Source organism: Oncorhynchus nerka, linkage group LG10 (assembly GCF_034236695.1).
Source record: "Oncorhynchus nerka isolate Pitt River linkage group LG10, Oner_Uvic_2.0, whole genome shotgun sequence".
In the NCBI taxonomy this organism is placed as follows: Eukaryota; Metazoa; Chordata; class Actinopteri; order Salmoniformes; family Salmonidae; genus Oncorhynchus; species Oncorhynchus nerka.
The window spans coordinates 75,959,326-75,985,114 of record NC_088405.1 but is presented as its reverse complement, the minus strand read 5'-3'; the positions used below and the strand labels follow the sequence as shown (position 1 = coordinate 75,985,114).

General features: G+C 42.0%; 1 protein-coding gene across 1 annotated transcript in view; it reads left to right on the top strand.

Moving 5' to 3' along the window:
* The window catches only part of LOC115136006 (protein turtle homolog B-like), a 208,455-nt gene that overhangs the window by 122,818 nt on the left and 59,848 nt on the right, over positions 1–25,789 (top strand). Inside the window, 6 exon segments of the mRNA XM_065023750.1 lie at positions 3,545–3,686; positions 16,899–17,044; positions 21,060–21,202; positions 22,319–22,459; positions 22,675–22,794; positions 23,688–23,838. Of these exon segments, the coding sequence (XP_064879822.1) occupies positions 3,545–3,686; positions 16,899–17,044; positions 21,060–21,202; positions 22,319–22,459; positions 22,675–22,794; positions 23,688–23,838 (843 nt within the window).

Sequence of the window (25,789 nt, the reverse complement as noted above, 5' to 3'; positions counted from 1 at the left end):
CCGGGATTCATCCGTTAAGAGCACACTTCTCCAGCATGTCAGTGGCCAAGCTGCACATTTTAGAGTGGCCTTGTATTGTCCCCAGTACAAGGTGGACCTGTAAAATGATCATGCTGTTTAATCAGCTTCTTGATAAGCCCCGCCTGTCAGGTGGATGTATTATCTTGGCAAAGAAATGCTCACTAACAGGGATGTAAACAAATTTGTGCACAACATTTTTGAGAAGCTTTTTGAGCATTTAGAACATTTCTGGGAACTTTTATTTCAGCTCATGAAACATTCACAAAATTGGGGACAAAAAGGGGGTAAAATACAAAAAATATATGCAGTACCAGTCAAAAGTTTGGACACACCTACTCATTCAAGGGTTTTTCTTTCTTTCTTTTTTCTTTATGAAGACATCAAAACTATGAAATAACACATGGAATCATGTAGTAACCCAAAAAAGCGTTAAACAAATCAAAATATATTTTATATTTGAGATTCTTCAAATCGCCACCCTCTGCCTTGATGACAGCTTTGCACACTCTTGGCATTCTCTCAACCAGCTTCATGAGGTAGTCACCTGGAATGTATTTCAATTAATAGGTGTGCCTTGTTAAAAGTTCATTTGTGGAATTTCTTTCCTTAATGCATTTGAGCCAATCAGTTGTGTTGTGACAAGGTAGGTGTGGTATACAGAAGATAGCCATATTTGGTTAAAGTCCATATTATGGCAAGAACAGCTCAAATAAGCAAACGACAGTCCTTCATTATATGAAGGTCAGTCAATCCGGAACATTTCAAGAACTTTGAAAGTTTCTTCAAGTGCAGTTGCAAAAACCATCAAACGCTATGATGAAACTGGCTCTCATGAGGACCGACACAGGAAAGGAAGACCCAGAGTTACTCCTACTGTAGAGGATACTTCATTAGAATTAACAGCCTCAGAAATTGCAGCCCAAATAAATACTTCAGAGTTCAAGTAACAGATACATCTCAACATCAACTTTTCAGAGAAGACTGCATGAATCAGAACTTAATGGTTGAATTGCTGCAAAAAAAACACTACTAAAGGACACCAATAAGAAGAACTTGCTTGGGCCAAGAAACACAAGCAATGGACATTAGAACAGTGGAAATCTGACCTTTGGTCTGATGAGTCCAAATTTGAGATTTTTGGTTCCAACAGCCGTGTCTTTGTGAGACGCAGAGTAGGTGAACGGATGATCTCCACCTGTGTTATTCCCACCGTGAAGCATGGAGAAGTAGGTGTGATGGTGTGGGGGTACTTTGCTGGTGACACTGTCTGTGATTTATTTAGAATTCAAGGCACACTTAACCAGCATGGCTACCACAGCATTCTTCAGCGATACGCCATCCTATCTGGTTTGCGCTTAGTGGGACTATCATTTGTTTTTCAACAGGAAAAAACCCAACACATCTCCAGGCTGTGTAAGGGCTATTTGACCAAGAAGGTTCAGTTTTATTGCTTCTTTAATCAGGACAACAGTTTTCAGCTGTGCTAACATAATTGCAAAAGGGTTTTCTAATGATCAATTAGCCTTTTAAAATGATAAACTTGGATCAGCTAACACAACGTTCCATTGGAACACAGGAGTGATGGTTTCTGATAATGGGCCTCTTTACGCCTATGTAGATTTTCCATTAAAAATCAGCCGTTGCCAGCTCCAATAGTCATTTACAACATGAACTATGTCTACACTGTATTTCTGATCAATTTGATGTTATTTTAATGGACAAAAATGTGCTTTTATTTCAAAAACAAGGAAATATCTAAGTTATCTCAAACCTTTGAACGGTAGTGTATATAAAATACACAGGGTTGTAACCCAAACAAAAGAGCAAGGTTTAACCTCTAATAATTACACGGGACAAGATCCAATATTGCAAGTGCACAATACACGTAGCACGAAAGCCGAAACAACAAAGCAGAGGTACTCACAAGACCAACGGATATGGGAACAAAAACCGACAAGGACAATGGGGAACAGAGGGCACATAAACTCAGCAAAAAAACAAAACGTCCCTTTTTCAGGACCCTGTCTTTCAAAGATAATTAAGGGAGATTAATAAGGGAGAGAGGATGGACAGCTGATCGTCCTCGCAGTGGCAGACCACTTGTAACAACACCTGCACAGGATCGGTACATCCGAACATCACACCTGCGAGACAGGTACAGGATGGCAACAACAACTGCCCGAGTTACACCAGGAACGCACAATCCCTCCATCAGTGCTCAGACTGTCTGCAATAAGCTGAGAGAGGCTGGACTGAGGGCTTGTAGGCCTGTTATAAGGCAGGTCCTCACCAGACATCACTGGCAAAAATGTTGCCTATGGGCACAAACCCACTGTCACTGGACCAGACAGGACTGGCAAAAATGAGTGAATGAGCGTTACACCAAGGCCTGTACTCTGGAGCGGGATCGATTTGGAGGTGGAGGGTCCATCATGGTCTGGGGCAGTGTGTCACAGCATCATCGGACTGAGCTTGTTGTCATTGCAGGCAATCTCAACGCTGTGCATTACAGGGAAGACATCCTCCTCCCTCATGTGGTACCCTTCCTGCAGGCTCATCCTGACATGACCCTCCAGCATGGCAATGCCACCAGCCATACTGCTCGTTCTGTGTATGATTTCCTGCAAGACAGGAATGTCAGTGTTCTGCCTTGGCCAGTGAAGAGCCCGGATCTCAATCCCATTGAGCACGTCTGGGACCTGTTGGATCGGAGGGTGAGGGATAGGGTCATTCCCCCCAGAAATGTCCGGGAACTTGCAGGTGCCTTGGTGGAAGAGTGGGGTAACATCTCACAGCAAGAACTGGCAAATCTGGTGCAGTCCATGAGGAGGAGTTGCACTGCAGTACTTAATGCAGGTAGTGGCCACACCAGATACTGACTGTTACTTTGATTTTGACCCCCCCTTTGTTCAGGGACACATTATTCCATTTATGTTCGTCACATGTCTGTGGAACTTGTTCAGTTTATGTCTCAGTTGTTGAATCTTGTTATGTTCATACAAATATTTACACATGTTAAGTTTGCTGAAAATAATGCGGTTGACAGTGAGAGGACGTTTCTTTTTTTATATATATATATATATATAAAACATACTAATCAGGGGGAATGGGAACCAGGTGTGTGTAATGAGACAAAGACAGTCCGGGTTGGTGGTAATGGTCCAGTTCAGTGAAGCCTAGAAAGCTGGTGACGTAAACCTCCGTAGCTGGTGAATGGAATGAGCAGCAGTACCAGGGGGATCCGTGACAATTCCAGGATGTATGCAATAGGCATGCCCCTTTTTTAAAATTCAGGATTAAGGGCAGAGAGAACCCTTGGTTTACTGAGGAACTTACTAAAATCGTAAGGGAACGAAATGCTATGTGAGCTAAAGCAAGAGGGTCTGGTTCGGCGGATGATTGGACTGTATTTTTTTTCTCATATCTTCTCCTTTTTAACGTGTTTGAGTACATGTAAAAAAAATGTTTTTTTAAAAAGTGAATGTAACTAATTGCCGTTGTTTTGTGCTTTGTGTCCCTCCAGGGCCACCGTTCATCGTTTCCCCTCCCCAGAATCTGACGGTGAACATATCCCAGGCCGCCAAGCTGGACTGCCTGGCCGAGGCCTACCCTGGCAACCTCACATACACCTGGTTCTGGGAGGATGACAACGTCTTCTTCAAGAAGTAAATTTATGATCGGGTTCATTACTTTTCCATCCCCTATCCCCTATCCCCCACCACCCTAAACACATGCCGTACAACTGGGGACACATTAAATATGAGTTTTGTGATGCTTTGTTTGGTGTGAATTGTGTATACCAACCACCACTTACAGAGCTGTTTGTTCATTGTCCTTGTGCAGTCACAGCACGCAGTAACATTTGAGAGAAAGAAGAACTCAAATAAAATCCCGCCCTGACGCACATACACAATGAAGTTGGAACTCTCAACCTGATCATGTAATCTCATTTTAGACCCTTGCACAGAGAGAGTATTAGTTATTGTGTTGCCTGCATTATTGTGCACTTCTTTCTCCTCACATGGAATTAAGATGCCCTGTGATAGCATAACAGCAGTGCCTGAAATGGTGTCAAACATGCTGCAGTACCCCACCATGGTGACAGAAAAAAACTTGAGTGCAAGGGAGGTTTGCCATCAATACTTGATAATACCAAACACCGAACACTATCCATGGTAAGGATTGTAATAAAAATAAAAAGGAAAATACAACTGATAAAGAAATACAATTCAAATGCACTATACCATTCAAGATAGGGACTGTAGTAAAATAATTTGTAGTTAACTTTCTATTTATAGTATTTATAAATAGATAGCATTAAAATAAAGTACAATTAATTAAATACATCTTCAAATAAGGAACTGGAACACAAACGTACTCAAAAGCCTGAAATTAGGCAGGAATCACATGATAGAAATAAAAACACTGCAAACAGAGGACATCGAAGGCACAGTATGTGGGTATGTACATGTGGTGGAAGATGGGGTGTGTGTTTGTGTGATTGAAAAAGTGTGTTGAGTGAAAAAGTGAATTTGGTTGCAAAAGCCAGAGCCCATGTGTGTCTGCGAGCAGGAGTTGTGACAGAGAGTTTTCAATTTTATGCAGATATGGGATATGCATTTTAAAATAAATGACAATATAGTTTAATTATTTATTGTCCTATCACGATGGAACCGTCGCCAACCCTATATCCTAGACACCCACCTGAGTGACCCACACACTAAGGATCTGTTATCTTTATCTGTTTTATACGCCTACTACAAGTAGTGTCTATACTCAGCCAAAACAGAAAAATAAACGCGGTCAGAGACCCACTAAAGCAGCGTTGCCCACTCAGACTGCCTGACAGGGTTGGTCAAACAAAGCCAAAGGCCCCGGATTGGTGAGCATCAAGGGAAAGCGTGGCTACTTTGAAGAATGTCAAATATATTTTGATTTGTTAAACACTTTTTTGGTTACTACATGATTCTATATGTGTTATTTCATAGTTGAGGTATTCACTATTATTCTACAATATAGAAAATAGTAAAAATAAAGAAAAATCCTTGAATGAGTAGGTGTGTCCAAACTTTTGACTGGTACTGTATATGGTAGAGGCTAAATCAAGATAGTCATCTTCACTACTTTCTTATGTCATTCTCACTTTCCCCAAAAGTAAAAAGTTTTGATAGGGGACAGAATGCGGTCAGACCAAATCATTTGCATAATTATTGCTCTTACAGAATTCAAGTGGGTGAGGATATTGGCAATGTAATCAAAGCCTATTGTAAGACTACTTGTTTTTAACCAAGACAGACCTTTTCTGACATACACTAAAGGGATCTGCTGTACCTATGTTATGTGACACTTTTAATTGTCCTTTTAAGGGCCATGCAATGCAATACTCATCTTTAAAACAAAAGCAATACAGGTCAAAAGAGTTCATATTAACAAAGGAAGTAGATGGACTAACAGTACAGATAGACAGCAACAGAAACTGTACCAGAGCGGTAGAGAAAAAATTAGAGGAAAAACAAAAGGAACTGGAGGAATGTTTTGAAGAAAAACCGAGTGTAATATATTCTAAAAAATAACGCAAACTGGATGGAAGATGGGGAAAAATGCACCAAATTATTTTTTAATCTTCAACACAGAAATGCTACCAAAAATAATGAACTGAAACTTGTTACAAACGACAGTCACCAATATTTTGAAAGAGGAAGCAAAGTACTTTAAGCATATGTTTTCGTTTCAGTCTCCTCCATTTCTATTAATAATGTAGAATTAACAGCTGTACAGAAAGACTCATGTGAAGGCCAATTTACAGAGGAGGAGCTCATTGATGCAATTAAAGCCTTTAAGTCAGGGAAAACTCGAAGGGCTGGATTGCATGCATACCAGTTGAGGGATATCAATTTTTTTGATGTAATCAGAGGACCGTTATTAGCATGTTTTATCCACTCCTATAAAAATATACAGATACTCAACAAGAAGGTCAGATTTCACAGGTTTTTGACATGGACGATATATTGGAGATAATATAAGACAAGTACTGGAAACAATAGAACACTGAAATCTGTGAAACCAGGCCTAGTATTCATAACTGACTGAAAATATTTGATAAAGTACAACGGGAATTTATATATAAATATGGAGGGGGGAGGATAGAGAGAGGGGGAAGAGAGTATTGAATAAGATTGAAAGATAGGAAGGTAAAGAGGTACATGCACAGTGTAACATGTACCTCTAAGCAAAGTAGGGAATGAAGAAAGACAGTCAGATGGAAAAGAGTTGGACTGAAGCAGAGGGAGGTCGGGAAGGAGGTACATAAGAGAATGAAGATAGAGAAAATGAGTGAGTCAAAGTCAAGGAATGTGGAAGGAAGAAAGTGAGAACGGTATGTACAGTGTCACCACAATGGAGACAGAAAGACAGTAAGCAAAGAAAGATAGTGATGGAAAAAGGTAGAAGGCAATAGATAGAGGACCCCTTCACCAACACCACCTCTTCTTCACCACCCCTCCTTGTCCCCAGTGACAGGAATATCTAGTGACACAGTGCTTGTGCCGTTCCACGCTCCACTAGCTATGATTACGGGACTTCCACCTAGCCCCCAGCAATCCCACATCCACTCATGCGTGGCCTGTACACTTGTTCAACCTCCACACTCCCAGAGAATGAAATGTTTAAGTGGAGGGAGATGGGGAGGGAGGAGAGACAAGGGAAGAGCCCTTGTTTCAATATGAGGCAGTTTGTTATTGGAGCCCAGGGAAGTTGAGAATATGGTATTAATACACAATGATATTAGAAAATGTACGGTATTTAACAAGCTATATGTCACGTTGAATAAATGATTGGAGACAGACGCAGGAATACGTAATAGGGGGTTAATATCACATGCCATGAAAGGCAAGGGGACGAAGCCCAAAACAAACACGTATACAAAAACAGAGGGATGTAAACCCAAACAAAAGAGCGAGGTTAAACCTCGGGGCGAGACCCATAGTAACAAATGCACAACAATACACGGGACGAGACCCGTAATAACAAGTGTACAATACACGCAGCAAGCGAGCCGAAATAGCAAAGCACAGGTACTCACAGAGGAACGGACATGTGAACAGAGGGCACATATATACAATTACTAATCAGGAGAATTGGAATCAGGTGTGCATAATGAGAAGGTTCAGCGATGCCTAGAGGCCGATGGGGTAAACATCTGGAACTGGTGCACGGAATGAGCAGCAGTTGCGGGGGAATTCGTGACACTATGCCACCTGGACATTGCACCTAATAAACATTTGTATGTAAATCCACATTTCTAATCAAAGTTCATTTGCATATTTTATCGCAGGTGCAGCAAAATGCTTGTGTTTCTAGCTCAAAACCAATGCACACATAATCCAAAACTAAAAAGAAAGAAATTAATAAATATTAGAACAAGCAATGTCAGAGTCCAGAATATATATATATATACAGTATATAACAAAAATATAAACGCAACATGTAAAGTATTGTTTCCGTTTCATGAGCTGAAATAAAAGATCCCAGAAATCTTCCATATGCACAAAAAGCTTAATTCTCTGAAATGTTTTGCACAAATGTGTTTACATTCCTGTTAGTGAGCATTTCTCCTTTGCCAAGATAATCCATCGACCTGACAGGTGTGGCATATCAAGAAGCTGATTAAACAGCATGATCCTTACACAGGTGCACCTTGTGCTGGGAACAATAGAAGTCCACTCTAAAATGTGAAGTTTTGACACACAACACAATGCCACACAATTCTCAACATTTTGGGGGTGTGCAATTGGCATGCTGACTGCAGGAATGTCCTCCAGAGCTGTTGACAGAGAATTGAATGTTAATTTCTCTACCATAAGACGCCTCCAATGTCATTTTAGAGAATCTGGCAATATGTCCAACCGTCCTCACAACCGCAGACCTCGTGTAACCACGCAAACACAGGACCTCCACATTTGCCTTCTTCACCTGCGGGATAGTCTGAGACCAGACACCCGGACAGCTGATGAAACTGTGGGTTTGCACAACCAAAGGATTTCTTCACAAACTGTCAGAAACCGTCTCAGGGAAGCTCATCTGCGTGCTCATCGTCCTCACCAGGGTCTTGACCTGAGTGCAGTTTAGCGTCGTAACCTTCGAAGGCATCTGGCATGCTGGAAAAGTGCGCTCTTCACAGATGAATCTTGGTTTCAACTGTACTGAAAATGTCCCGCATACTCACCAGACATGTCACCCATTGAGCATGTCTGGGATGCTCTGGATCAATGTGTTCGACAGCGTACTCCAGTTCCCGCCAATATCCATTAACTTCGCACAGCCATTGAAAAGGAGTGGAACAACATTCCACTGGCCACAATCAACAGCCTGATCAACTCTATGCGAAGGAGATGTGTCACTCTGCATGAGGCAAATGTTCACACCAACTATTGACTGGTTTTCTGATCCATGCCCATACCTTTACTTTTAAGGTATCTGTGACCGACAACTGTATTCCCAGTCATGTGAAATCCATAGATTTGGGCCTAATGAATTTATTTCAATTGACTGATATGAATATGAACTCTAACTCAACCCTTATATGAACTCTAAATCAGTGAAATGTTTTAAATTGTTGCATGTTGAGTTTATATTTTTGTTCAATGTATATATACAGTACCAGTTAAAAGTTTGGACACACCTACTCATTCCAGGGTTTTTCTTTATTTTGACTATTTTCTACATTGTAGAATAATTGTGAAGACATAAAAACTATAAAATAACACAAGAAATTTGCACACTTGGCATTCTCTCAACCAGCTTCATGAGGTAGTCACCTGGAATACATTTCAATTAAAAGTTAATTTGTGGAATATCATTCCTCCATTAATGCATTCCAGCTAATCAGTTATGTTGTGACAAGGTAGGGATGGTATACAGAAGATGGCCTTATTTGGTAAAAGACCAAGTCCATATTATGCCGAGAACAGCTAAAATAAGCAAAGAGGAACGACAGTCCATCATTACTCAGTCAATCCGTAAAACTTCAAGAACTTTGAAAGGTTCTTCATGTGCAGTTTCAAAAACCATCAAACACTATGATGAAACTGGCTCTCATGAGGACCGTCACAGGAAAGGAAGACCTAGAGTCACCTCTGCTGCAGAGGATAAGTTCATTAGAGTTAACTGCATCTCAGAGTGCAGCCCAAAGGCTTCATAGAGTAAATGTTTTTTTTTTTTTTTTTTTAACCTTTATTTAGCTAGGGAAGTCAGTTAAGAACAAATTCCCGTCACAAGACCCACTGGTTGATGCTTTTTTATAAAAACCCTCTTAGGCCTCACTCCCCCCTATCTGAGATATGTACTGCAGCCCTCATCCTCCACATACAACCCCCATTGTGCCAGTCACATTCTGTTAAAGTGTTAAAGGTCCCCAAAGTACACACATCCCTGGGTCGCTCCTCTTTTCAGTTCGCTGCAGCTAGCGACAGGAACGAGCTGCAACAAACACTCAAACTGGACCATTTTATCTGTATTTCTTCATTCAAAGACTCAATCATGGACACGCTTACTGACAGTTGTACCTTCTTGCCTTTTAGTCTGCTGTTGTCTGTGCCTAATAATGTTTGGTGTTTGGTTTTGTTCTGCTACCATGTTGTGCTGCTGCCATGTTGTGGTCATGTTGTGTTGCTACCATGCTGTGTTTTCATGTGTTGCTGTCATGCTATGTTGTTGTCTTAGGTCTCTCTTTATGTAGTGTTGTGGTGTCTCTTATCGTGATGTGTGTTATGTCCTATATTTTCATTGGATTTTTGATTTTTAATCCCAGCCCCCGTCCCTGCAGGAGGCCTTTTTCCTATTGGTAGGCCATCATTGTAAATAAGAATTTGTTCTTAATTGACTTGCCTAGTTAAATAAAGATTAAAAATAAATAATACACAATTCTTTTGTCATGTGCCTTTTACCACTTCATCTACACTGATTGAAGTGGATTTAACAAGAAAGAGCAGATGTTCTTAATGTTTTGTACACTCAAATTGTAGACCTCCACATACATATACATATATACAGTTGAAGTCAGAAGTTTAGATAAACTTAGGTTGGAGTCATTAAATTTTGTTTTTCAACCACCACAAATTTCTTGTTAACAAACTAAAGCTTTGGCAAGTCGGTTAGGACATCTACTTTGTGCATGACACAAGTAATTTTTCCAACAATTATTTACAGACAGATTATTTCACTTATAATTCACTCTATCACAATTCCAGTGGGTCTGAAGTTTACATACACTAAGTTAACTGCGCCTTTAAACAGTTTGGAAAATTCCAGAAAATGATGTCATGGCTTTAGAAGCTTCTGATAGGCTAATTTACATAATTTGAGTCAATTGGAGGTGTACCTGTGGATGTATTTCAAGGTCTACCTTCAAACTCAGTGCCTCTTTGCTTGACATCGTAGACAAATCTAAAGAAATCAGCCAAGACCTCCACAAAAAATTGTAGACCTCCACAAGTCTGGTTCATCCTTGGGAGCAATTTCCAAACGCCTGAAGGTACCAGTTTCATCTGTACTAACAATAGTACGCAAGTATAAACACCACGCAGCCGTCATACCGCTCAGGAAGGATACGCGTTCTGTCTCCAAGAGATGAATGTACTTTGGTGCGAAAAGTGCAAATCAATCCCAGAACAACAGCAAAGCACCTTGTGAAGATGCTGGAGGAAACAGGTACAAAAGTATCTATATCCACAGTTAAACGAGTCCTATATCGACATAACCTGAAAAGCCGCTCAGCAAGGAAGAAGCCATTGCTCCAAAACCGCATGAAAAAGACTACGGTTTGCAACTGCACATGGGGACAAAGATAGTACTTTTTGGATAAATGTCATCTGGTCTGATGAAACAAAAATTTAACTGTTTGGCCATAATGACCATCGTTTTGTTTGGAAGAGAAAGGGGAGGCTTGCAATCCGAAGAACACCAATCCCAACCGTGAAACACGGGGGTGGCAGCATCATGTTGTGGGGGTGCTTTGCTGCAAGAGAGACTGGTGCACTTCACAAAATAGATGGCATCATGGGGAGGAAAATTATGGGGATATATTGAAGCAACATCTCAAGACATCAATCAGGAAGTTAAAGCTTGGTCGCAAATGGGTCTTCCAAATGGACAATGACCCCAAGAATACTTCCAAAGTTGTGGCAAAATGGCTTAAGGACAACAAAGTCAAGGTATTGGAGTGGCCATCACAAAGCCCTGCCCTCAATCCCATAGAAAATGTGTGTCAGGACTGAAAAAGTGTGTGCGAGCAAGGAGGCCTATAAACCTGACTCAGTTACACCAGCTCTGTTAGGAGGAATGGGCCAAAATTCACCCAATTTATCGTGGGAAGCTTGTGGAATGCTACCAGAAACGTTTGACCCAAGTTTAACAATTTAAAGGCAATGCTACCAAATACTAATTGAGTGTATGTAAACTTCTGACCCACTGGGATTGTGATGAAAGAAATAAAAGCAGAAATAAATCATTTTCTCTACTATTATTCTGACAATTCACATTCTTAAAATAAACTAACTGACCTAAAACAGGGAATTTTTACTAGGATTAAATGTCAGGAATTGTGAAAAACGGAGTTTAAATGTATTTGGCTAAGGTCTTCAACTGTATATACTTGTTAGGTGAGAATGATCGGTTAATTGAATGAGAGAACAAAATTATCTTATCGATACTGTATTCTATACCATCTACTGCATCTTGCCTATGCCGCATGGCCATCACTCATCCATATATTTATATGTACATATTCTTATTCATCCCTTTAGATTTGTGTTTATAAGGCAGTCGTCGTGAATTTGTTAGATTACTTGTTAGATATGACTGCACTGTCGGAACTACACTTGCATTAACATCTGCTAACCATGTGTATGTGACCAATACAATTTGATTTGATTTGATTTAGACCTCCGAGACAGGATTGTGTCGTGGCACAGATCTTGGGGAAGGGTACCAAAAAATGTCTGCAACATTGAAGGTCCCTAAGAACACAGTGGCCTCTATCATTCTTAAATGGAAGAAGTTTGGAACCACCAAGACCTAGAGCTAGTCGCCTGGCCAAACTGAACAATCGGGGAAAGGGACTTGGTCAGGGAGGTGAGTTCCTCTGTGAAGATGGGAGAACCTTCCAGAAGGACAACCATCTCTGCAGCCCTCCACCAATCAGGCCTTTATCAGGGATGCAAACTAGTCACCTTTGGCGAAATTCTCCGTTTTGAATCCAAAATAAGTGACCTACATGATTCGTGTAGATCCGATGAGAAATGTTTGGGCGAGGGGGTGCTTTGGATGACTACTGGCTGTATGTGAACGAGTGATGCACATTTGCTTGTAAGCGAACGAGTGATGCGCGTTTGGAGCAATACTGGCTGTATCCAATGCTCAGCTAATCGTTCACATAACAACAGAAAGCAGCATGCGACTGAAGAGAGAAAAGAAAACCAATTTTCTAGTTGCAGTATCAGCGTGCACTCTTGAAAGAGGCTTGGAAAGGCAGTTTGCCAGTTAATTTACAGCAGCGCGTCCCCTGAACGATAACGAAGAGGTAGGTGAGAAGCCTGACCACGGAAACAGGGGTGGGAAGTTGATGAAGCTTACTTCATGAGCTGTAACCGAAAACTGGAATTTGAAAAAAATGAAGTGAGGGAGAAAGTGTGGTGGAGCAAGTATTGTTAGCATTGTTAAGTATCTTGCTAGCTGGTTCGAATTATCCGTTATAGTTTGCCAGAGAAATGTTGAGCAACATTATCCAACTGAACTGATCAAATAATTGAGTTTATGGTGTGAAAATTAGCTGGCTAATAAAGTCAGCTAGCTAACGTTACAACATGAGATGAGCTAATGTTAGTAACCTAACCAATTCACTATAGTATTAACTGGTAACGTTATATGACTCCTTGCCGTTCTACAAGTTATAACGCGTTAGTTGCTTACTGGACCCTGGCAATCTGTGTGAAATGTTAACTAGCTAACTAGTTTCCCTAACTAGTTAACTAGCTAACGAACTCACTACTATCTGTGAACTAATGTTTTCCCTCTACAGTACAGTACGTTATGTGTTTAATTTTCAGAATGAGAGAATGAGAGGCGTTGCTTGTGTTATGTTCTAATTTTTCAGAGTAAATAACTCACGGACACTAGAGAAGCTTAACCAAGTTTAATTCGACACAGCTGTATTCAGACAGACATGTTTCCACCACTACAAGTATATATACTCCACTTCAGCCACTCCTCCTTCTCTCCAATCCTTACATGTAATAGGATAATAAACCATAATTTCACCCTTCAGGGGATCTGACCTGACCTCAACCCCTCCTTCGCCTAATCCACAGATGTCAATCCTCTTCCCCTATAGCAATCCTGTGACCGCCTCCCGTCCACCCAACTCATTCCAAAGCCATCTGTCTTTCTACAGAGGACCATTAACCTCTGACATAAAAACCAGTCTCTTCCACTCCTTTATATACTATGCTTTTGCGTATAACAATGTTCAAAGTTTACCCCCCGATCCAACACTTGTTAAACAGTTAAGTGTAGCTGGAGATGGGCCTGGTTTAAGCAGGATCCCACTATAGAGATGAAAGGAACACCACACACTTTCACTCTTTCTCACTTTTTCAATACAGTGGATAAAAAGTGGTATGCCAGGTGTCCTCTCTGCCTGAAAGAGATCAATTATGCCAACAAAGGGTATCATGCTCTGCTGGCACATTGTAGAACAGATGTCCACAGGCAGAAAGTGTACAATGTAATAATGTGCAGTGTAGCCCAAAGATATTGCTTTTTGTTGTGTTGAACTTGACAATAACACTTGTATGTGAGTGAGGGGGAATTATTACATTTTTTACTCAGTCAACGTTATTTTTGCACACATGTAGCCTTGTGCACTTGATCGGTGGCCACTATAATAGAGCAAAAATAGAATGCCTGTTTGTTTCGTTCTACTTAAGATGTTTTTTTCCCAAGTGCAATATTTAGATGTGTGTGTGGTCACAAGCATTCTATTATAAAGGCTGTCATGGCTAACTGCAATATTAGTGTATTGTTTTTTCTCAAGATTTGAGTATCATTTGCAGTAAAATATAGGCAACAAAAAACATTGGAATGCTTTCCATACATTATTTAGCTGTGAGTTAGGTTCACATTAACCTCTTTTTATTTTAGACACAGAGACTGATCATGTCTCATGTGGGGCGGCAGGGTAGCCTAGTGGTTAGAGCGTTGGACTAGTAACCGAAAGGTTACAAATCTGTCATTCTGCCCCTGAACAGGCAGTTAACCCACTGTTCCTAGGCTGTCATTGAAAAAAATAATTTGTTCTTGCCTAGTTAAATAAAGATACAATGTAGATAATATTCTTTGTTTAATTAGTTAAAACCTGCATTTCCCCCTAGCAGGGATTGTTTTGCATGTTTCAGTGCAAAAAAATAAAATAAATATGCCCTCACCAGTTTGCGTCCCTGCTTTATGGTAGAGTGGCCAGACGGAAGCCACTCCTCAGTAAAAGGCACATGACAGCCCGCTTGAATTTTGCCAAAAGGCACCTAGAGACTTTCAGAGAATGAGAAACAAGAATCTCTGGTCTGATGAAAGTCTGGGCCTCAGACTAGGGTGAAGGTTTACCTTCCAACAGGACAACGACCCTAAACACACAGCCAAGATAATGCAGGAGTAGCTTCCGGACAAGTCTCTGAATGTCCTTGAGTGGCCCAGCCAGAGCCCGGACATGAACCCGATCGAACATCTGGAGAGACCTGAAAATAGCTGCGCAGCAACGCTACCCATCCAACCTGACAGCGCTTGAAATGATCTGCAAAGAAGAATGGGAGAAACTCAGAACACAGGTTTGCCAAGCTTGTAGCGTCAAACACAAGAAGATTTGAGGCTGCCAAAGGTGCTTCAACAAAGTACTGAGTAAAGGGTCTGAATGTTTATGTAAATGTGATATTTCATTTTTTTATTTGTAATAAATTTACAACAATTTCCAAAAACCTGTTTTTGCTTTATAATTATGGGGTATTTGTGTGTTGATTGATGAGGAAAAAAAACAATTTAATCAATTTTAGAATAAGGCTGCAACGTAACAAAATTTGGTAAAAGTGAAGGGGTCTGAATACTTTCCGAATGCACTGTATATAATGGTTTGTATAGACAGTATGGCATTGAAAAGGTGTGGTACTTGTATAGGATGAGCCATGACTAGAATACAGTATATACATATAAAGCGAGTAAAACCGTATGTAAACATTATTAAAGTGGCCAGTGTTCACTTTAATGGTGGGTGGTAACCAGCTAGTAACAGTGATTCTGGTTCAGGGCAGGGTATTGGGCGAAGGCCAGCTAGTGGTGAATGTTTAACAGTCTGATGGCCTGTAGATAGAAGCTGTTTATTAGTCTCTCTGTCCCAACTTTGATTCACCTACGTGTACTATCTCATCCTTCTAGATGGTAGTGGGGTGAACAGGCCGTTGCTCAGGTGGCTGAGGTCCTCAATGATATTCTTGGCCTTCTTGTGACACCGGGTGCTGTAGATGTCCTGGAGGACAAGCAGTGTGCCCCTGCGGTTGCGGACAGTGCAATTGCCGTACCAGGCGGTGATACAGCTCGTCAGGATGCTCTCAGTGGTGCGTCTGTAGAAGTTTGTGAGGGTCTTAGGGGTCAACAAAATTTCTTCAGCCTCCTGAGGTTGAAGAGGCACTGCTGCACATTCTTCACCACGCTTTCTGTGTGAAGGGACCATTTCAGGTCTTCAGTGATGTGCACGACGAGGAACTTGAAGCTTTTGACCCTTTCTACTGCGGCCCTGTCAATGTGGATGTGGGCGTGCTTTTTCTGCTGTCTCCTTTAGCCCCCAATCAGCTCCTTCGTTTTGTTGACGTTGGGGGAGAGGTTATTTTCCTGGCACCACTCTGCCAGGACTATCATCTCCTCCCTGTAGGTTGTCTTGTCATTGTTTATAATCAGGCCTACCACTGTTATTTCATCAGCAAATAAGTTGGAGACGTGGGTGGCCACGCAGTCATGGGTGAACAGTGAGTACAGAGGGGCTGAGCACGCACCCCTGTGGGGCCCCAGTGTTGAGGATCAGCGTGGCGGAGGTGTTGTTGCCTATCTTCACCACCTGAGGTCGGCCTATCAGGGAGTCCAAGACCCAGTTTCACAGAGCGGGGTCCAGACCCAGGCCCCCGAGGTTAGTGATGAGCTTGGAGGGCACTATGGTGTTCAAGGCTGAGCTGTACTCTATGAACAGCATTCTTACATAGGTCTTTCTCTTGTCCTGTTGGGATAGGGTTGTGTGCAGTGCAATGGCGATTGCATCATCCTTGGATCTGTTGGGGCGGTATGCGAATTGTAGTGGGTCTAGGTTGACAAGTAAGGTGGACGTGATATGGTCATTAACTAGCATCTCAGAGCACTGCAGGACGACAGAAGTGAGTGCTACGGGTCAATAGTAATTTAGTTCAGTTACCTTCAATTTCTTTGGTACAGGAACAAGGGTGGACATCTTGAAAAAAGTTGGGACAACAGACTGGGATATGGAGAGATTGAATATGGCCGTAAACATTCCAGCCAGCTGCACATGCTTTGAGGATGCGGCTTATTTCAGCACCAATATTCAGCATTATTTTTCAAAGTCACACATATGTCTGTGTCATTGGGGCAAATCCTAACTTCCACTTAAGTTGAATTTGAACTTTACGTTTCCCATTGACATTAATGCACGAATAGGTAAAAATGCGTGTTGTGGAAGTTAAGATTTGACCCATTGAGTCAATGATGTGGTTATAGACGCTACTTTGATGCTCTTCCCTCCCTATCTTCCTCCCTCCCTCACTCCTCTGCAGTGGCCTGAGGGACAGGGTCAGTATTCTGGTGGACGGCTCGCTCATCATTGGCAGTGTGAAGCCAGAGGATGCTGGGAGATTCACCTGCAGCCCCAGCAACAGCCTGGGCCGGCCCCCATCCGCCTCGGCCCAGCTCACAGTGCAATGTGAGTGTCTCGCCCTATCCTCTACAGTCAACCCATACCCCCTACCCCTTATCATAATAATAATTTGTCCTGTTACACATGTTTTTCTTGCATATCCCTCTGAGACACCTGCAGGGAGTGGGGTCACGGCCAGGGTCACCATTATAGAGCAGCCCTTGCTCAAGGGCACGGCGACTGATTGTTCACCTTGTCGGTTACGGTATTCGAACCAGCGACCTTTCAGTTATGGCACGCTCTAACCTCGAGGCTACCTGCCACCCTGTGCTTGTCAAGATGTGGGTTGTGTTCATCAGAGCACACAGAGCTACTGGGTGTATACTACAGCAAGATCCATCCTACTCTAACAATTCTAATTCTACTCATCAGTCGAATTTAGGACATTGATTGACCGATCCTAGATCTGTGCTTATAAGAGCAACTTGAACCTGCAGCTGTGCTATTGAGCAGTCCCACTGCAACTGTGTACATTCAGTCCGGCTGATGCTGTTCCCTACTTAATGAGTGTTATACAACCTAACCACCCTATGAATCACCAGCCAAATACCTGTTTCCATATTACTGTATATACATTTAATGGACGATTAAGCTTTACAGGAAATATGGCACGATATCTGGCCATGGTATGCACCATCAACTATATTCAGCCGCGGGCTGATTATTTTTCTTGAGCGGATGGTCAGGGGGCTGGAACATAATTACAAATAATTCTAGACTGCAAATTGACCACAAGAAGTCCAAACAGAGAATATTTGACAAGAACATAATAATTTCAAACCTAGCTTTCATTTATATATGATCACATATATCTCTCTATTATGCATGGGAATACTTTGGAACAGATTTCCAAAATAAAAATCACTCAAACAATTGATTTATTTATATAAAATCATGTCACCAGTTGGGGAACCCTGGTATAGACTTAGTTAAATAGAACCTCTCTCTATCCACTGCACGGTGTAATTGAGATTAATTGGAGGTTACACTGGTGTGTGGTCTCCGAGACAATTTCAGACCCCCCACCCCATATGCCAAGTAGGCATATTAGCCCTAACCGTGATCCCATTCAACCACTACACACACGGTGTGTCTAAACCCCAACACACACATCATTCCCGGGAGCCCTGCTGGTTAGAATTGAAACAGTGACCTTGAAGTCACTCTTCTTCAAAGTCATTTGAGTCACTTTCACCAATGTTCTCCTCGCATTAAATGCTCTCTTTCTTTCGTTTTCAGTCACACAGGCTTTGTGTTTGATCAGAATTAATAAATATTACACGCAACCCGCCTTTCACTCATGAGTTGTGACATTCAAAAACTCCAGCCCTGTCATTCCCCCGAGGTAAATCAGATGTATTGTAATCTAAATGAATGGAGGCGAGGATGAATGTTGCGCACCGGTAATACCCATCCACCACAGAGATGTGGCCCCGTGTCGGTGGGTAGTGACTCGTCTGGGTAGCCAAGGCAACAGACATTTTGCATTCCCCCGCTTTATCTCCTCCTACACGGCTCTAAATTAGATTTTTTTTCTTCTCAGGGCCCAAGCAGGAGAAAACATTACCAGTCATGAGGGAGGGAGGAAGCATTACACCATTGCTTTCAGAGACCAGACACTTTTTTGACACAGAGATAGAGGGAGCTTTTTTCTCTCAAGTAGTGACCACTACTTTTCCCAAAGCAAGTAACTGCTAGAGCCAGGATGCAGAGAGCGAGAGATTGCTAGCTATCTAGCGCTGTTCTATTTTTAGACTTTGGATGATATTCTTGTCTGCTCGGCTGCCACTGAGGTCTTTGTTGAGAGTTGGAGCTGAGTACTAGTGGTATAGTGTGATAACTACTGGTTCTCCAGGGTTTTTAGGGTGGTAGGATGTAGATAGACTGAACTACCAGGATATGCTTTATCTCTCCATCTCTTAATATCTATCTCACTGTCTATTTTGATTTATTTAACCTTCATTTAACTAGGCAAGTCAATTAAGAACAAATTCTTATTTACAATGATGGCCTAGCAAGAGGCATCTGCAGCTTCCTGCGGGGACAGGGGCTGGGAATAAAAATAAAAATATTCTCTCCATCTCTCTTTCTGTTTCTCCTCTCATCATCTCCTACCTCTCTGAATCCACATTGTCAACCTAATCTTTCTCGCTCTCTCCTTCTATCGCTCCTATTCTCTCTCTTCTCCCTCCTTGTCTTCCTTTCTGCCCCAGGAGAGCAGTACCATGGAAGCAGCCACACACACTCATACAAACACACACACCCTAATGCTCACACTCACACATGCCACAACACACGCCACACACACACACACACAGACCACATTTGTCCACCGTGACCTGCTGTTTCGGTGCTGCGTGCGTATGACAGAACCAGAGAAAGCGAGGGAAAGGAAGAGTGAAAGAGAGAAGGGGGGGGGGGGGGTGACATCATCCTCTGTGGAAACCCTCTCCTCTGCAGTGACGTCAGCTCCAGACGCCAGGCAGGCAGGGAAGCAGGCAGACAGGCAGCGTGGGCGATAGCGACCCCAATAGACCACTGATGGCACTGCAGCACTACGACAAGATTACAGGCTGTGTGTGTGTGTGTGAGAGAGAGAGAGAAATACATGTGTGGATGTGAGTGTGTGTGTATGCTAGCTGTATCGAGAATGGCACTGCCCCCCTCATCTTTCCTATAAATAGACTGTGGCACCTCGCCAAGCATTATGTTTTTTTTTCTAAACCGTTCCTTTCTGAGCTGCACCGGCCGTCGGACGGATATCCATTAGCGCGTGGCTTTGTGGCCATATGTACAGGGCTTTGAGCAGATGACAATGTCTGAATCTGCCATTAGGCCACAGATATTATCCATCAGAACCGACACAGCCTGAGACTTGTCCGGTAAAAGGTTAGATAACACAGAGGGAAAGAATGGGAAGTGCAGACGAGTGTTTTGGTTTGTGGGGTTGTCACTAGTTACCACAGCCACAAACTCATAAACCCAGGCCATTTCTACAATGTATCTTCTTAAAACTTGATTTTAAACCGAACCCTTACCTTAACCACACTGCTAACCTTATGCCTAACCTTAAATTAAGACCAAAACGCTCATTTTAGTTTTAATACATTCTTGCGATCAAGCCATTTTAACTTTGTGGCTGTATTATCTAGTGGAAACCTGGTTTGTGCCGTTTTGTAATGTAAGGGGTATAGTGGCGAATCTGTCACTATATAGGGCTTTTCACACACCTGAGCTGAACTGGGCCAAGCCAAACCAAGTTGGACTGAGCTGACCTGCTTACACAGCCACCAAAGTGTAAAAATATAGGGTATATGGTTCTTTGAAACGGCCCACTTTGACATAATTTTGCTAAGCACCCCTACTATTCTCCTGCTTCCGGGGTTGTTCAAAGTTAAAAGCTGGTGTATTGACTTTCAGTTCCAACTCCTCTTTCCTGTCGTCTATCCTTGTTGCCGGATAAAGTTAAATTAGCCGTGACTCCAGACAGACTGCCTCAGCCATGGAAGCCTCTGTCTGAATACTAAAGAGGACAGCCTTCTCTAAACTAATTTTTATCCACACATTGATTCCATTCTACATATGTGACTGTCTCAGATTCTCCTTCCTTGTGAAATGAATTGACATACTAAAAACGTATTTCCCTGTTCACTAGTCAGTGTTTACCCATCTACTCTAAACACACACACAACCTCCACATGAACAGCTACTGCTCTCAGACCAGCTGCTACAGAAGCACACAGTTTATCATGTTACGACAGCCCGTGTTATTGCTCCTGGCTCCAGCTGAAGTACTGGTCCCATAATCACTACCAATGTTACTCTACTATAAAGATAATGTTTTAGTATGATATTTATCTTGTGACCTGGATGGTCTAGCTAGAGGTTAGTGCCACTGCCTACACCATTGTATGTTTGCCCGTGTCATCGTGGGTTCCAATCCAGCCCACTGCCTTTGTGACAAACTCTCTACTTTTCCCACCATCTCTCCTATGTCCAATAAAAACATTTCTCGCCCCAGACCCTGCCCGTGTCAAAGACATGCCACCTGCCATTTATGTGGCCATCGGCCTGCCAGGCTTCATCCGCTGCCCGGTGGACGCCAACCCGCCCGCCACGCTGGTCAAGTGGACCAAAGATGGCAACCCTCTCCGGATAGAGAAGGTGAGTCGAGGGTCGTATTCATTAGAGCACACTGGAGCAAAATGTTTTGCAATGGGTAAAAAAAAGTCCCTCTCTGTTTCAGTAGCTTTGCTTGCGTTTAGTTCCTAATGAATATGAGCCCAAAACGTTCAGAGACAAATGTATTGTGTAGAACCAATATGATTATCTGTTAGGTAGGATAAGGGATGGTGTCAGTTCTATTTCTATCTGTAATGTTCAGAATATTTGACATCACTGAATACATAATCACTTGTGGACAGACGCATAGGATGGTATGTTATCGTAGCGTCTGTCAACAGACTGTGGGATGCGACGACTAATGAGGAACGTTGTTCCAATGCGCATATTCTTCGTCACTAACAATTTGGACAAATGACGATTTCGAATTTTGGAAGAGGGGACATTTGGGCTGTAGACGTTCCCAAAACCTCTATTTAGAGGGGTGGAGAATTTGCTAGTCTCATTAGTATCTTTTCTCATACATCGAACTCCCCCAGAACTTCATAGAGCATCTGACGCAATTACAGAATATTTTAGTTCTGGGTTTCTGAGATAACTGAATACAGCCCAGTTAAGTAGGGTGAAGACACTGATCTAAAGTCAGTTTTGTGTTTTCCCCTAATGGTTAAGTTTAGGGCTAAGGGGTAAGCTGACAGTGCCTAGAAGGGCAACATCTACCCGGCTTGGGGATGGCAGACTGGGAAATCCCCTCAAGCTTTGAACTGCAACAAAGGTGATGAACTGAGCTAACTGCAGGGCTACTTTAGTGGGTAATTTCTACACTTCACATGTGCATTAAACTAGTGACTAAGTTTCCTAGTTTCAGGCTTCTAAGGGTGGATAAATTGTTGTATATATCCTAGACAAATTCTAGCTGTTACTTTGCTGTTTCCTTTCACTACTTCTTGACATTGCCTTCAGTCCCCTTTGATTCAGAACTTTTAACTATTGAGAACAATGGGGGGAACGAGCGTACCTCTCTCTTCCTATTCCATCGGGCAGCCACAGTCTTCTCAGCTCCTCTTTGCAGGATGATGGGATAGTGATGTGCCACTGGTGAGCTCAGCCATACAAACATTGCGATGTCATAGTGTTAGCACCTCTTTGTTCCCTCAGTACCCTGGTTGGAGCCAAATGGAGGACGGGAGCATCCGCGTGACTGAGGTGACGGATGACTCTCTGGGCACCTACACCTGCATGCCTTACAACGCCCTGGGCTCTGAGGGTTGGTCCGATCCCACTCCCCTGGTGCTAAAGGTATGCAGGCTGATGCTAACGCTAATTACATTTACATTTACATTTAAGTCATTTAGCAGACGCTCTTATCCAGAGCGACTTACAAATTGGATTAGTGTAGCATACTAGTTAGCATAGCAGTGATTATGCATTTTCTATAAGAAGACTAGCATGCTGCAAGTTAGCCTAGCGACTACACCCAGGCTCAGGCCAAATCTCACACTTTCTCTGGGCAGGATCCCCCCAAGTTCTCGATTGTTCCCGGAGGGGAGTACAGGCAGGAGGCTGGGAGAGAACTGGTCATCCCCTGTGCGGCTGAGGGAGAATTTCCCTATCCCAACATCACATGGAGGAAGGTAAACGACCCCCACCACCACCCAAAGCACTCATGTTGTGGCCTGGTCTATTACTTTATAATAGGACAGAGCTACAGCTCCTCTTCTCTATCCTTTCACTCTAAAGTTCTGGGTATTGGGTAGCACGTTGCTGTACACTCACACAATATATTTGTCATTGAGAGTTAATGGTAACAAAGCTACTCGGTGTCACTAATTCCCCAAGTGATGTTAGGTGACCATTATTTAGTAATGATGAGGGGTGGTTATTACTACCATAAGCCCCCCATTGTGTTTACTTCCTAACGATTGTTGATATTGGAGTCATCTTCTTTTCCATCTTTGCCAAAAGAATGAGATGAGATTGCAATCAAACTGGCTCCTAGAAATCCCAATGTTTTAATTGCATTTTAATGGTGGCATTATCAGTTGAAACAAACTCATTAGCATTAACCTTAAATTGTCTCTTGATTACGGAGCTTCTTAATCTCTCCTGTTGAAAACAATGTGATTTGCAGTTGTTTGTCTCCCCTTACTGTTGTGATGCAGATGCCGAACATTTTAGTTATATGAATAGCTGAGGAAGGATGAGTCTCTTACAACAGTGACAGTGACTGAGGAAGGATAATTTTTTAAAGGTGTTAGTCTTTCTGTTTTGCCTGTCTGTCTGTCTACTAATCTACCTGTCTGTTTGTGTGTGTCACTGTTTGTCTGTCTTCCTTTTTGTCTCTCTTCCTTTTTTTCTATCAGTCTTCTGTTCTCTGTCAGTCTCTTTCTATGTGTCTGTCTACTAATCTACTGTCTGTCTGGAAGCTATGTGGGTGGACGATAATGTCCTTTCTTGCCAGGACCAGTACAGTATGTGGTGTTCTGTGAGATGTGTGACTCAACCTTCTTCTCCTCTCCCCTTTTAGGTATGGAAGCCCAGCAAAAGCAAGCACAATGTCCTCCCCTCAGGTACCTTACAGTTCAAGTCCCTAAGCAAGGAGGACCATGGGGAGTGGGAGTGTGTGGCCACCAACGTCGCCACGAGCATCACTGCCAGCACACACCTCCTAGTTATTGGTACGAGCCACTCTGCCGCACACAGGAACAGGCATAGGCACACGCATACAAACACATCAGATCTGGGTTCAAATACGTGCAGATTTGATTATTTGTTATTAAAATATTTATTTTAAAATCTTGTGTCCCGAATCAACTACTTCTATTGGAAGTATTTAAGTATTTTCAAATACTTTCCTATAAATAGCCTATTATTTGAAAGTATTTTCAAATACTTATTTCAAAATACATGATTTCAAATACCAAACATACCTGGTTCAAATGCATGGGAGTATATACAGTATAATATACAGTATATACAGTATACTGTGTATTTGAGTATTTTCAAATATTTTTCAAGTGTATTTACAAAATCATTCCAATATTCAACTGCTTGGTTTTTCAAATAAAAAATATCCAAATGTCTTTGAACCCAGTAGTATTTTAACACAGGTCTGAGACACACACAGAGTTCAGTTTGACATTTATAAATTACAAGCCTTATCACCATTCACGTGGGCCCTGTTTGAAAATGTCAAGAAGTCCTCAAAGTTATCCCTGCTCTAACACGATTGGACAGGTGAAAGCAAGGGCAACCAAATCAATAGAATGAACGACCAGCCAGCTTGGGGAGCAACCCTAGATTTGGGTCGGGGCTATATCTTGTGGAAGGATGAAATAGTATGAAAATATGTCGATTATTATTTGATTATGTTTGTAACCCGTTGTATAAAAGTGATGTTTAGAGGATATATTGGCACGGTTTGCCGGCCCTCCACTTCGTCTCGGGACTGGCAACACCCATGCCAATATATCATCCAAACACTGGCTTCTCAGGCATTATCACTTAAATAGACTAATAAGAGAGTTCCAAACCTCTCTGCCAATAACAGCTAGTTTTCAGGTTACATATCCCTCGCATTATGGTCCTCCAAGTAGGCCCCTCACTCAGACTACTCCCAGACAGTCCTAGCAAAGCTATTGCTTGATAAATAGTTTTTGGCTTATTTTTATGGAAAACTATTACAGTAAGGTACTTCATTGTTAAATGATTTGATATTGAGATAAAAACGGCTGCAATGGGTCTTTTAACACCATGGCGAATCAATCCAGTTAAATTTGAATCTACAATATAACTAGTCTAGTAGAAGTAGTACAATACTAGAACATCACGTCCAAAGGTAACCAATCTGAAATACTAATTTTGTAATGGTCTTCTCGGGAAAGAGAGGTGGACCAAAATGCAGCGTGGTTAGTTTTGTACATCTTTAATAAAGATGAAAGTACAACAATCTACAAAACAAGAAAAAAACAAAAACAGTCCTATCTGGTGCCACAAACACAGGAACAATCACCCACAAGAGACCTAAAGAATATGGCTGCCTAAATATGGTTCCCAATCAGAGACAACGATAAACACCTGCCTCTGATTGAGAACCACTCTAGGCAACCATAGACTTACCTAGAGTACTACTCTAACCACAATCCCATAACTACAAACAACCCCAGACAAAACAAACCACATAAATCCCCATGTCACACCCTGGGGCCTGTTGCACAAAACTAGGATAAGGGATTAAGCCAGGATATCTTGGTGATCCTGGCTCAATTGATCCGTAATCCGGTTGCACTAAAGATGGATAGGGGGCAGGAGGATATGTTATGGTATAAATTACCATGGAGATTTATTCTGTGGAGCTAGCCTGCTCCAGACCAGGCTAAATTCCAGGATCTATTTAATCTCATCCCTAATGTCAGTCAGCAGTCACCACAAATGGAAACCAATAGTTATTTCACTGCTCACTATACATTGTTATCACATATAACTAGACCCACTGTTATTATTTAAACGTTTGTGATCATTAATTTCAATGATTTTGGATAAAAAATGATTTTTAGATGATGTTGCTATCATTAGATAATTTACAGTTTCCCATAGACTATAAGGCTATATATAAAATGATAGAATATT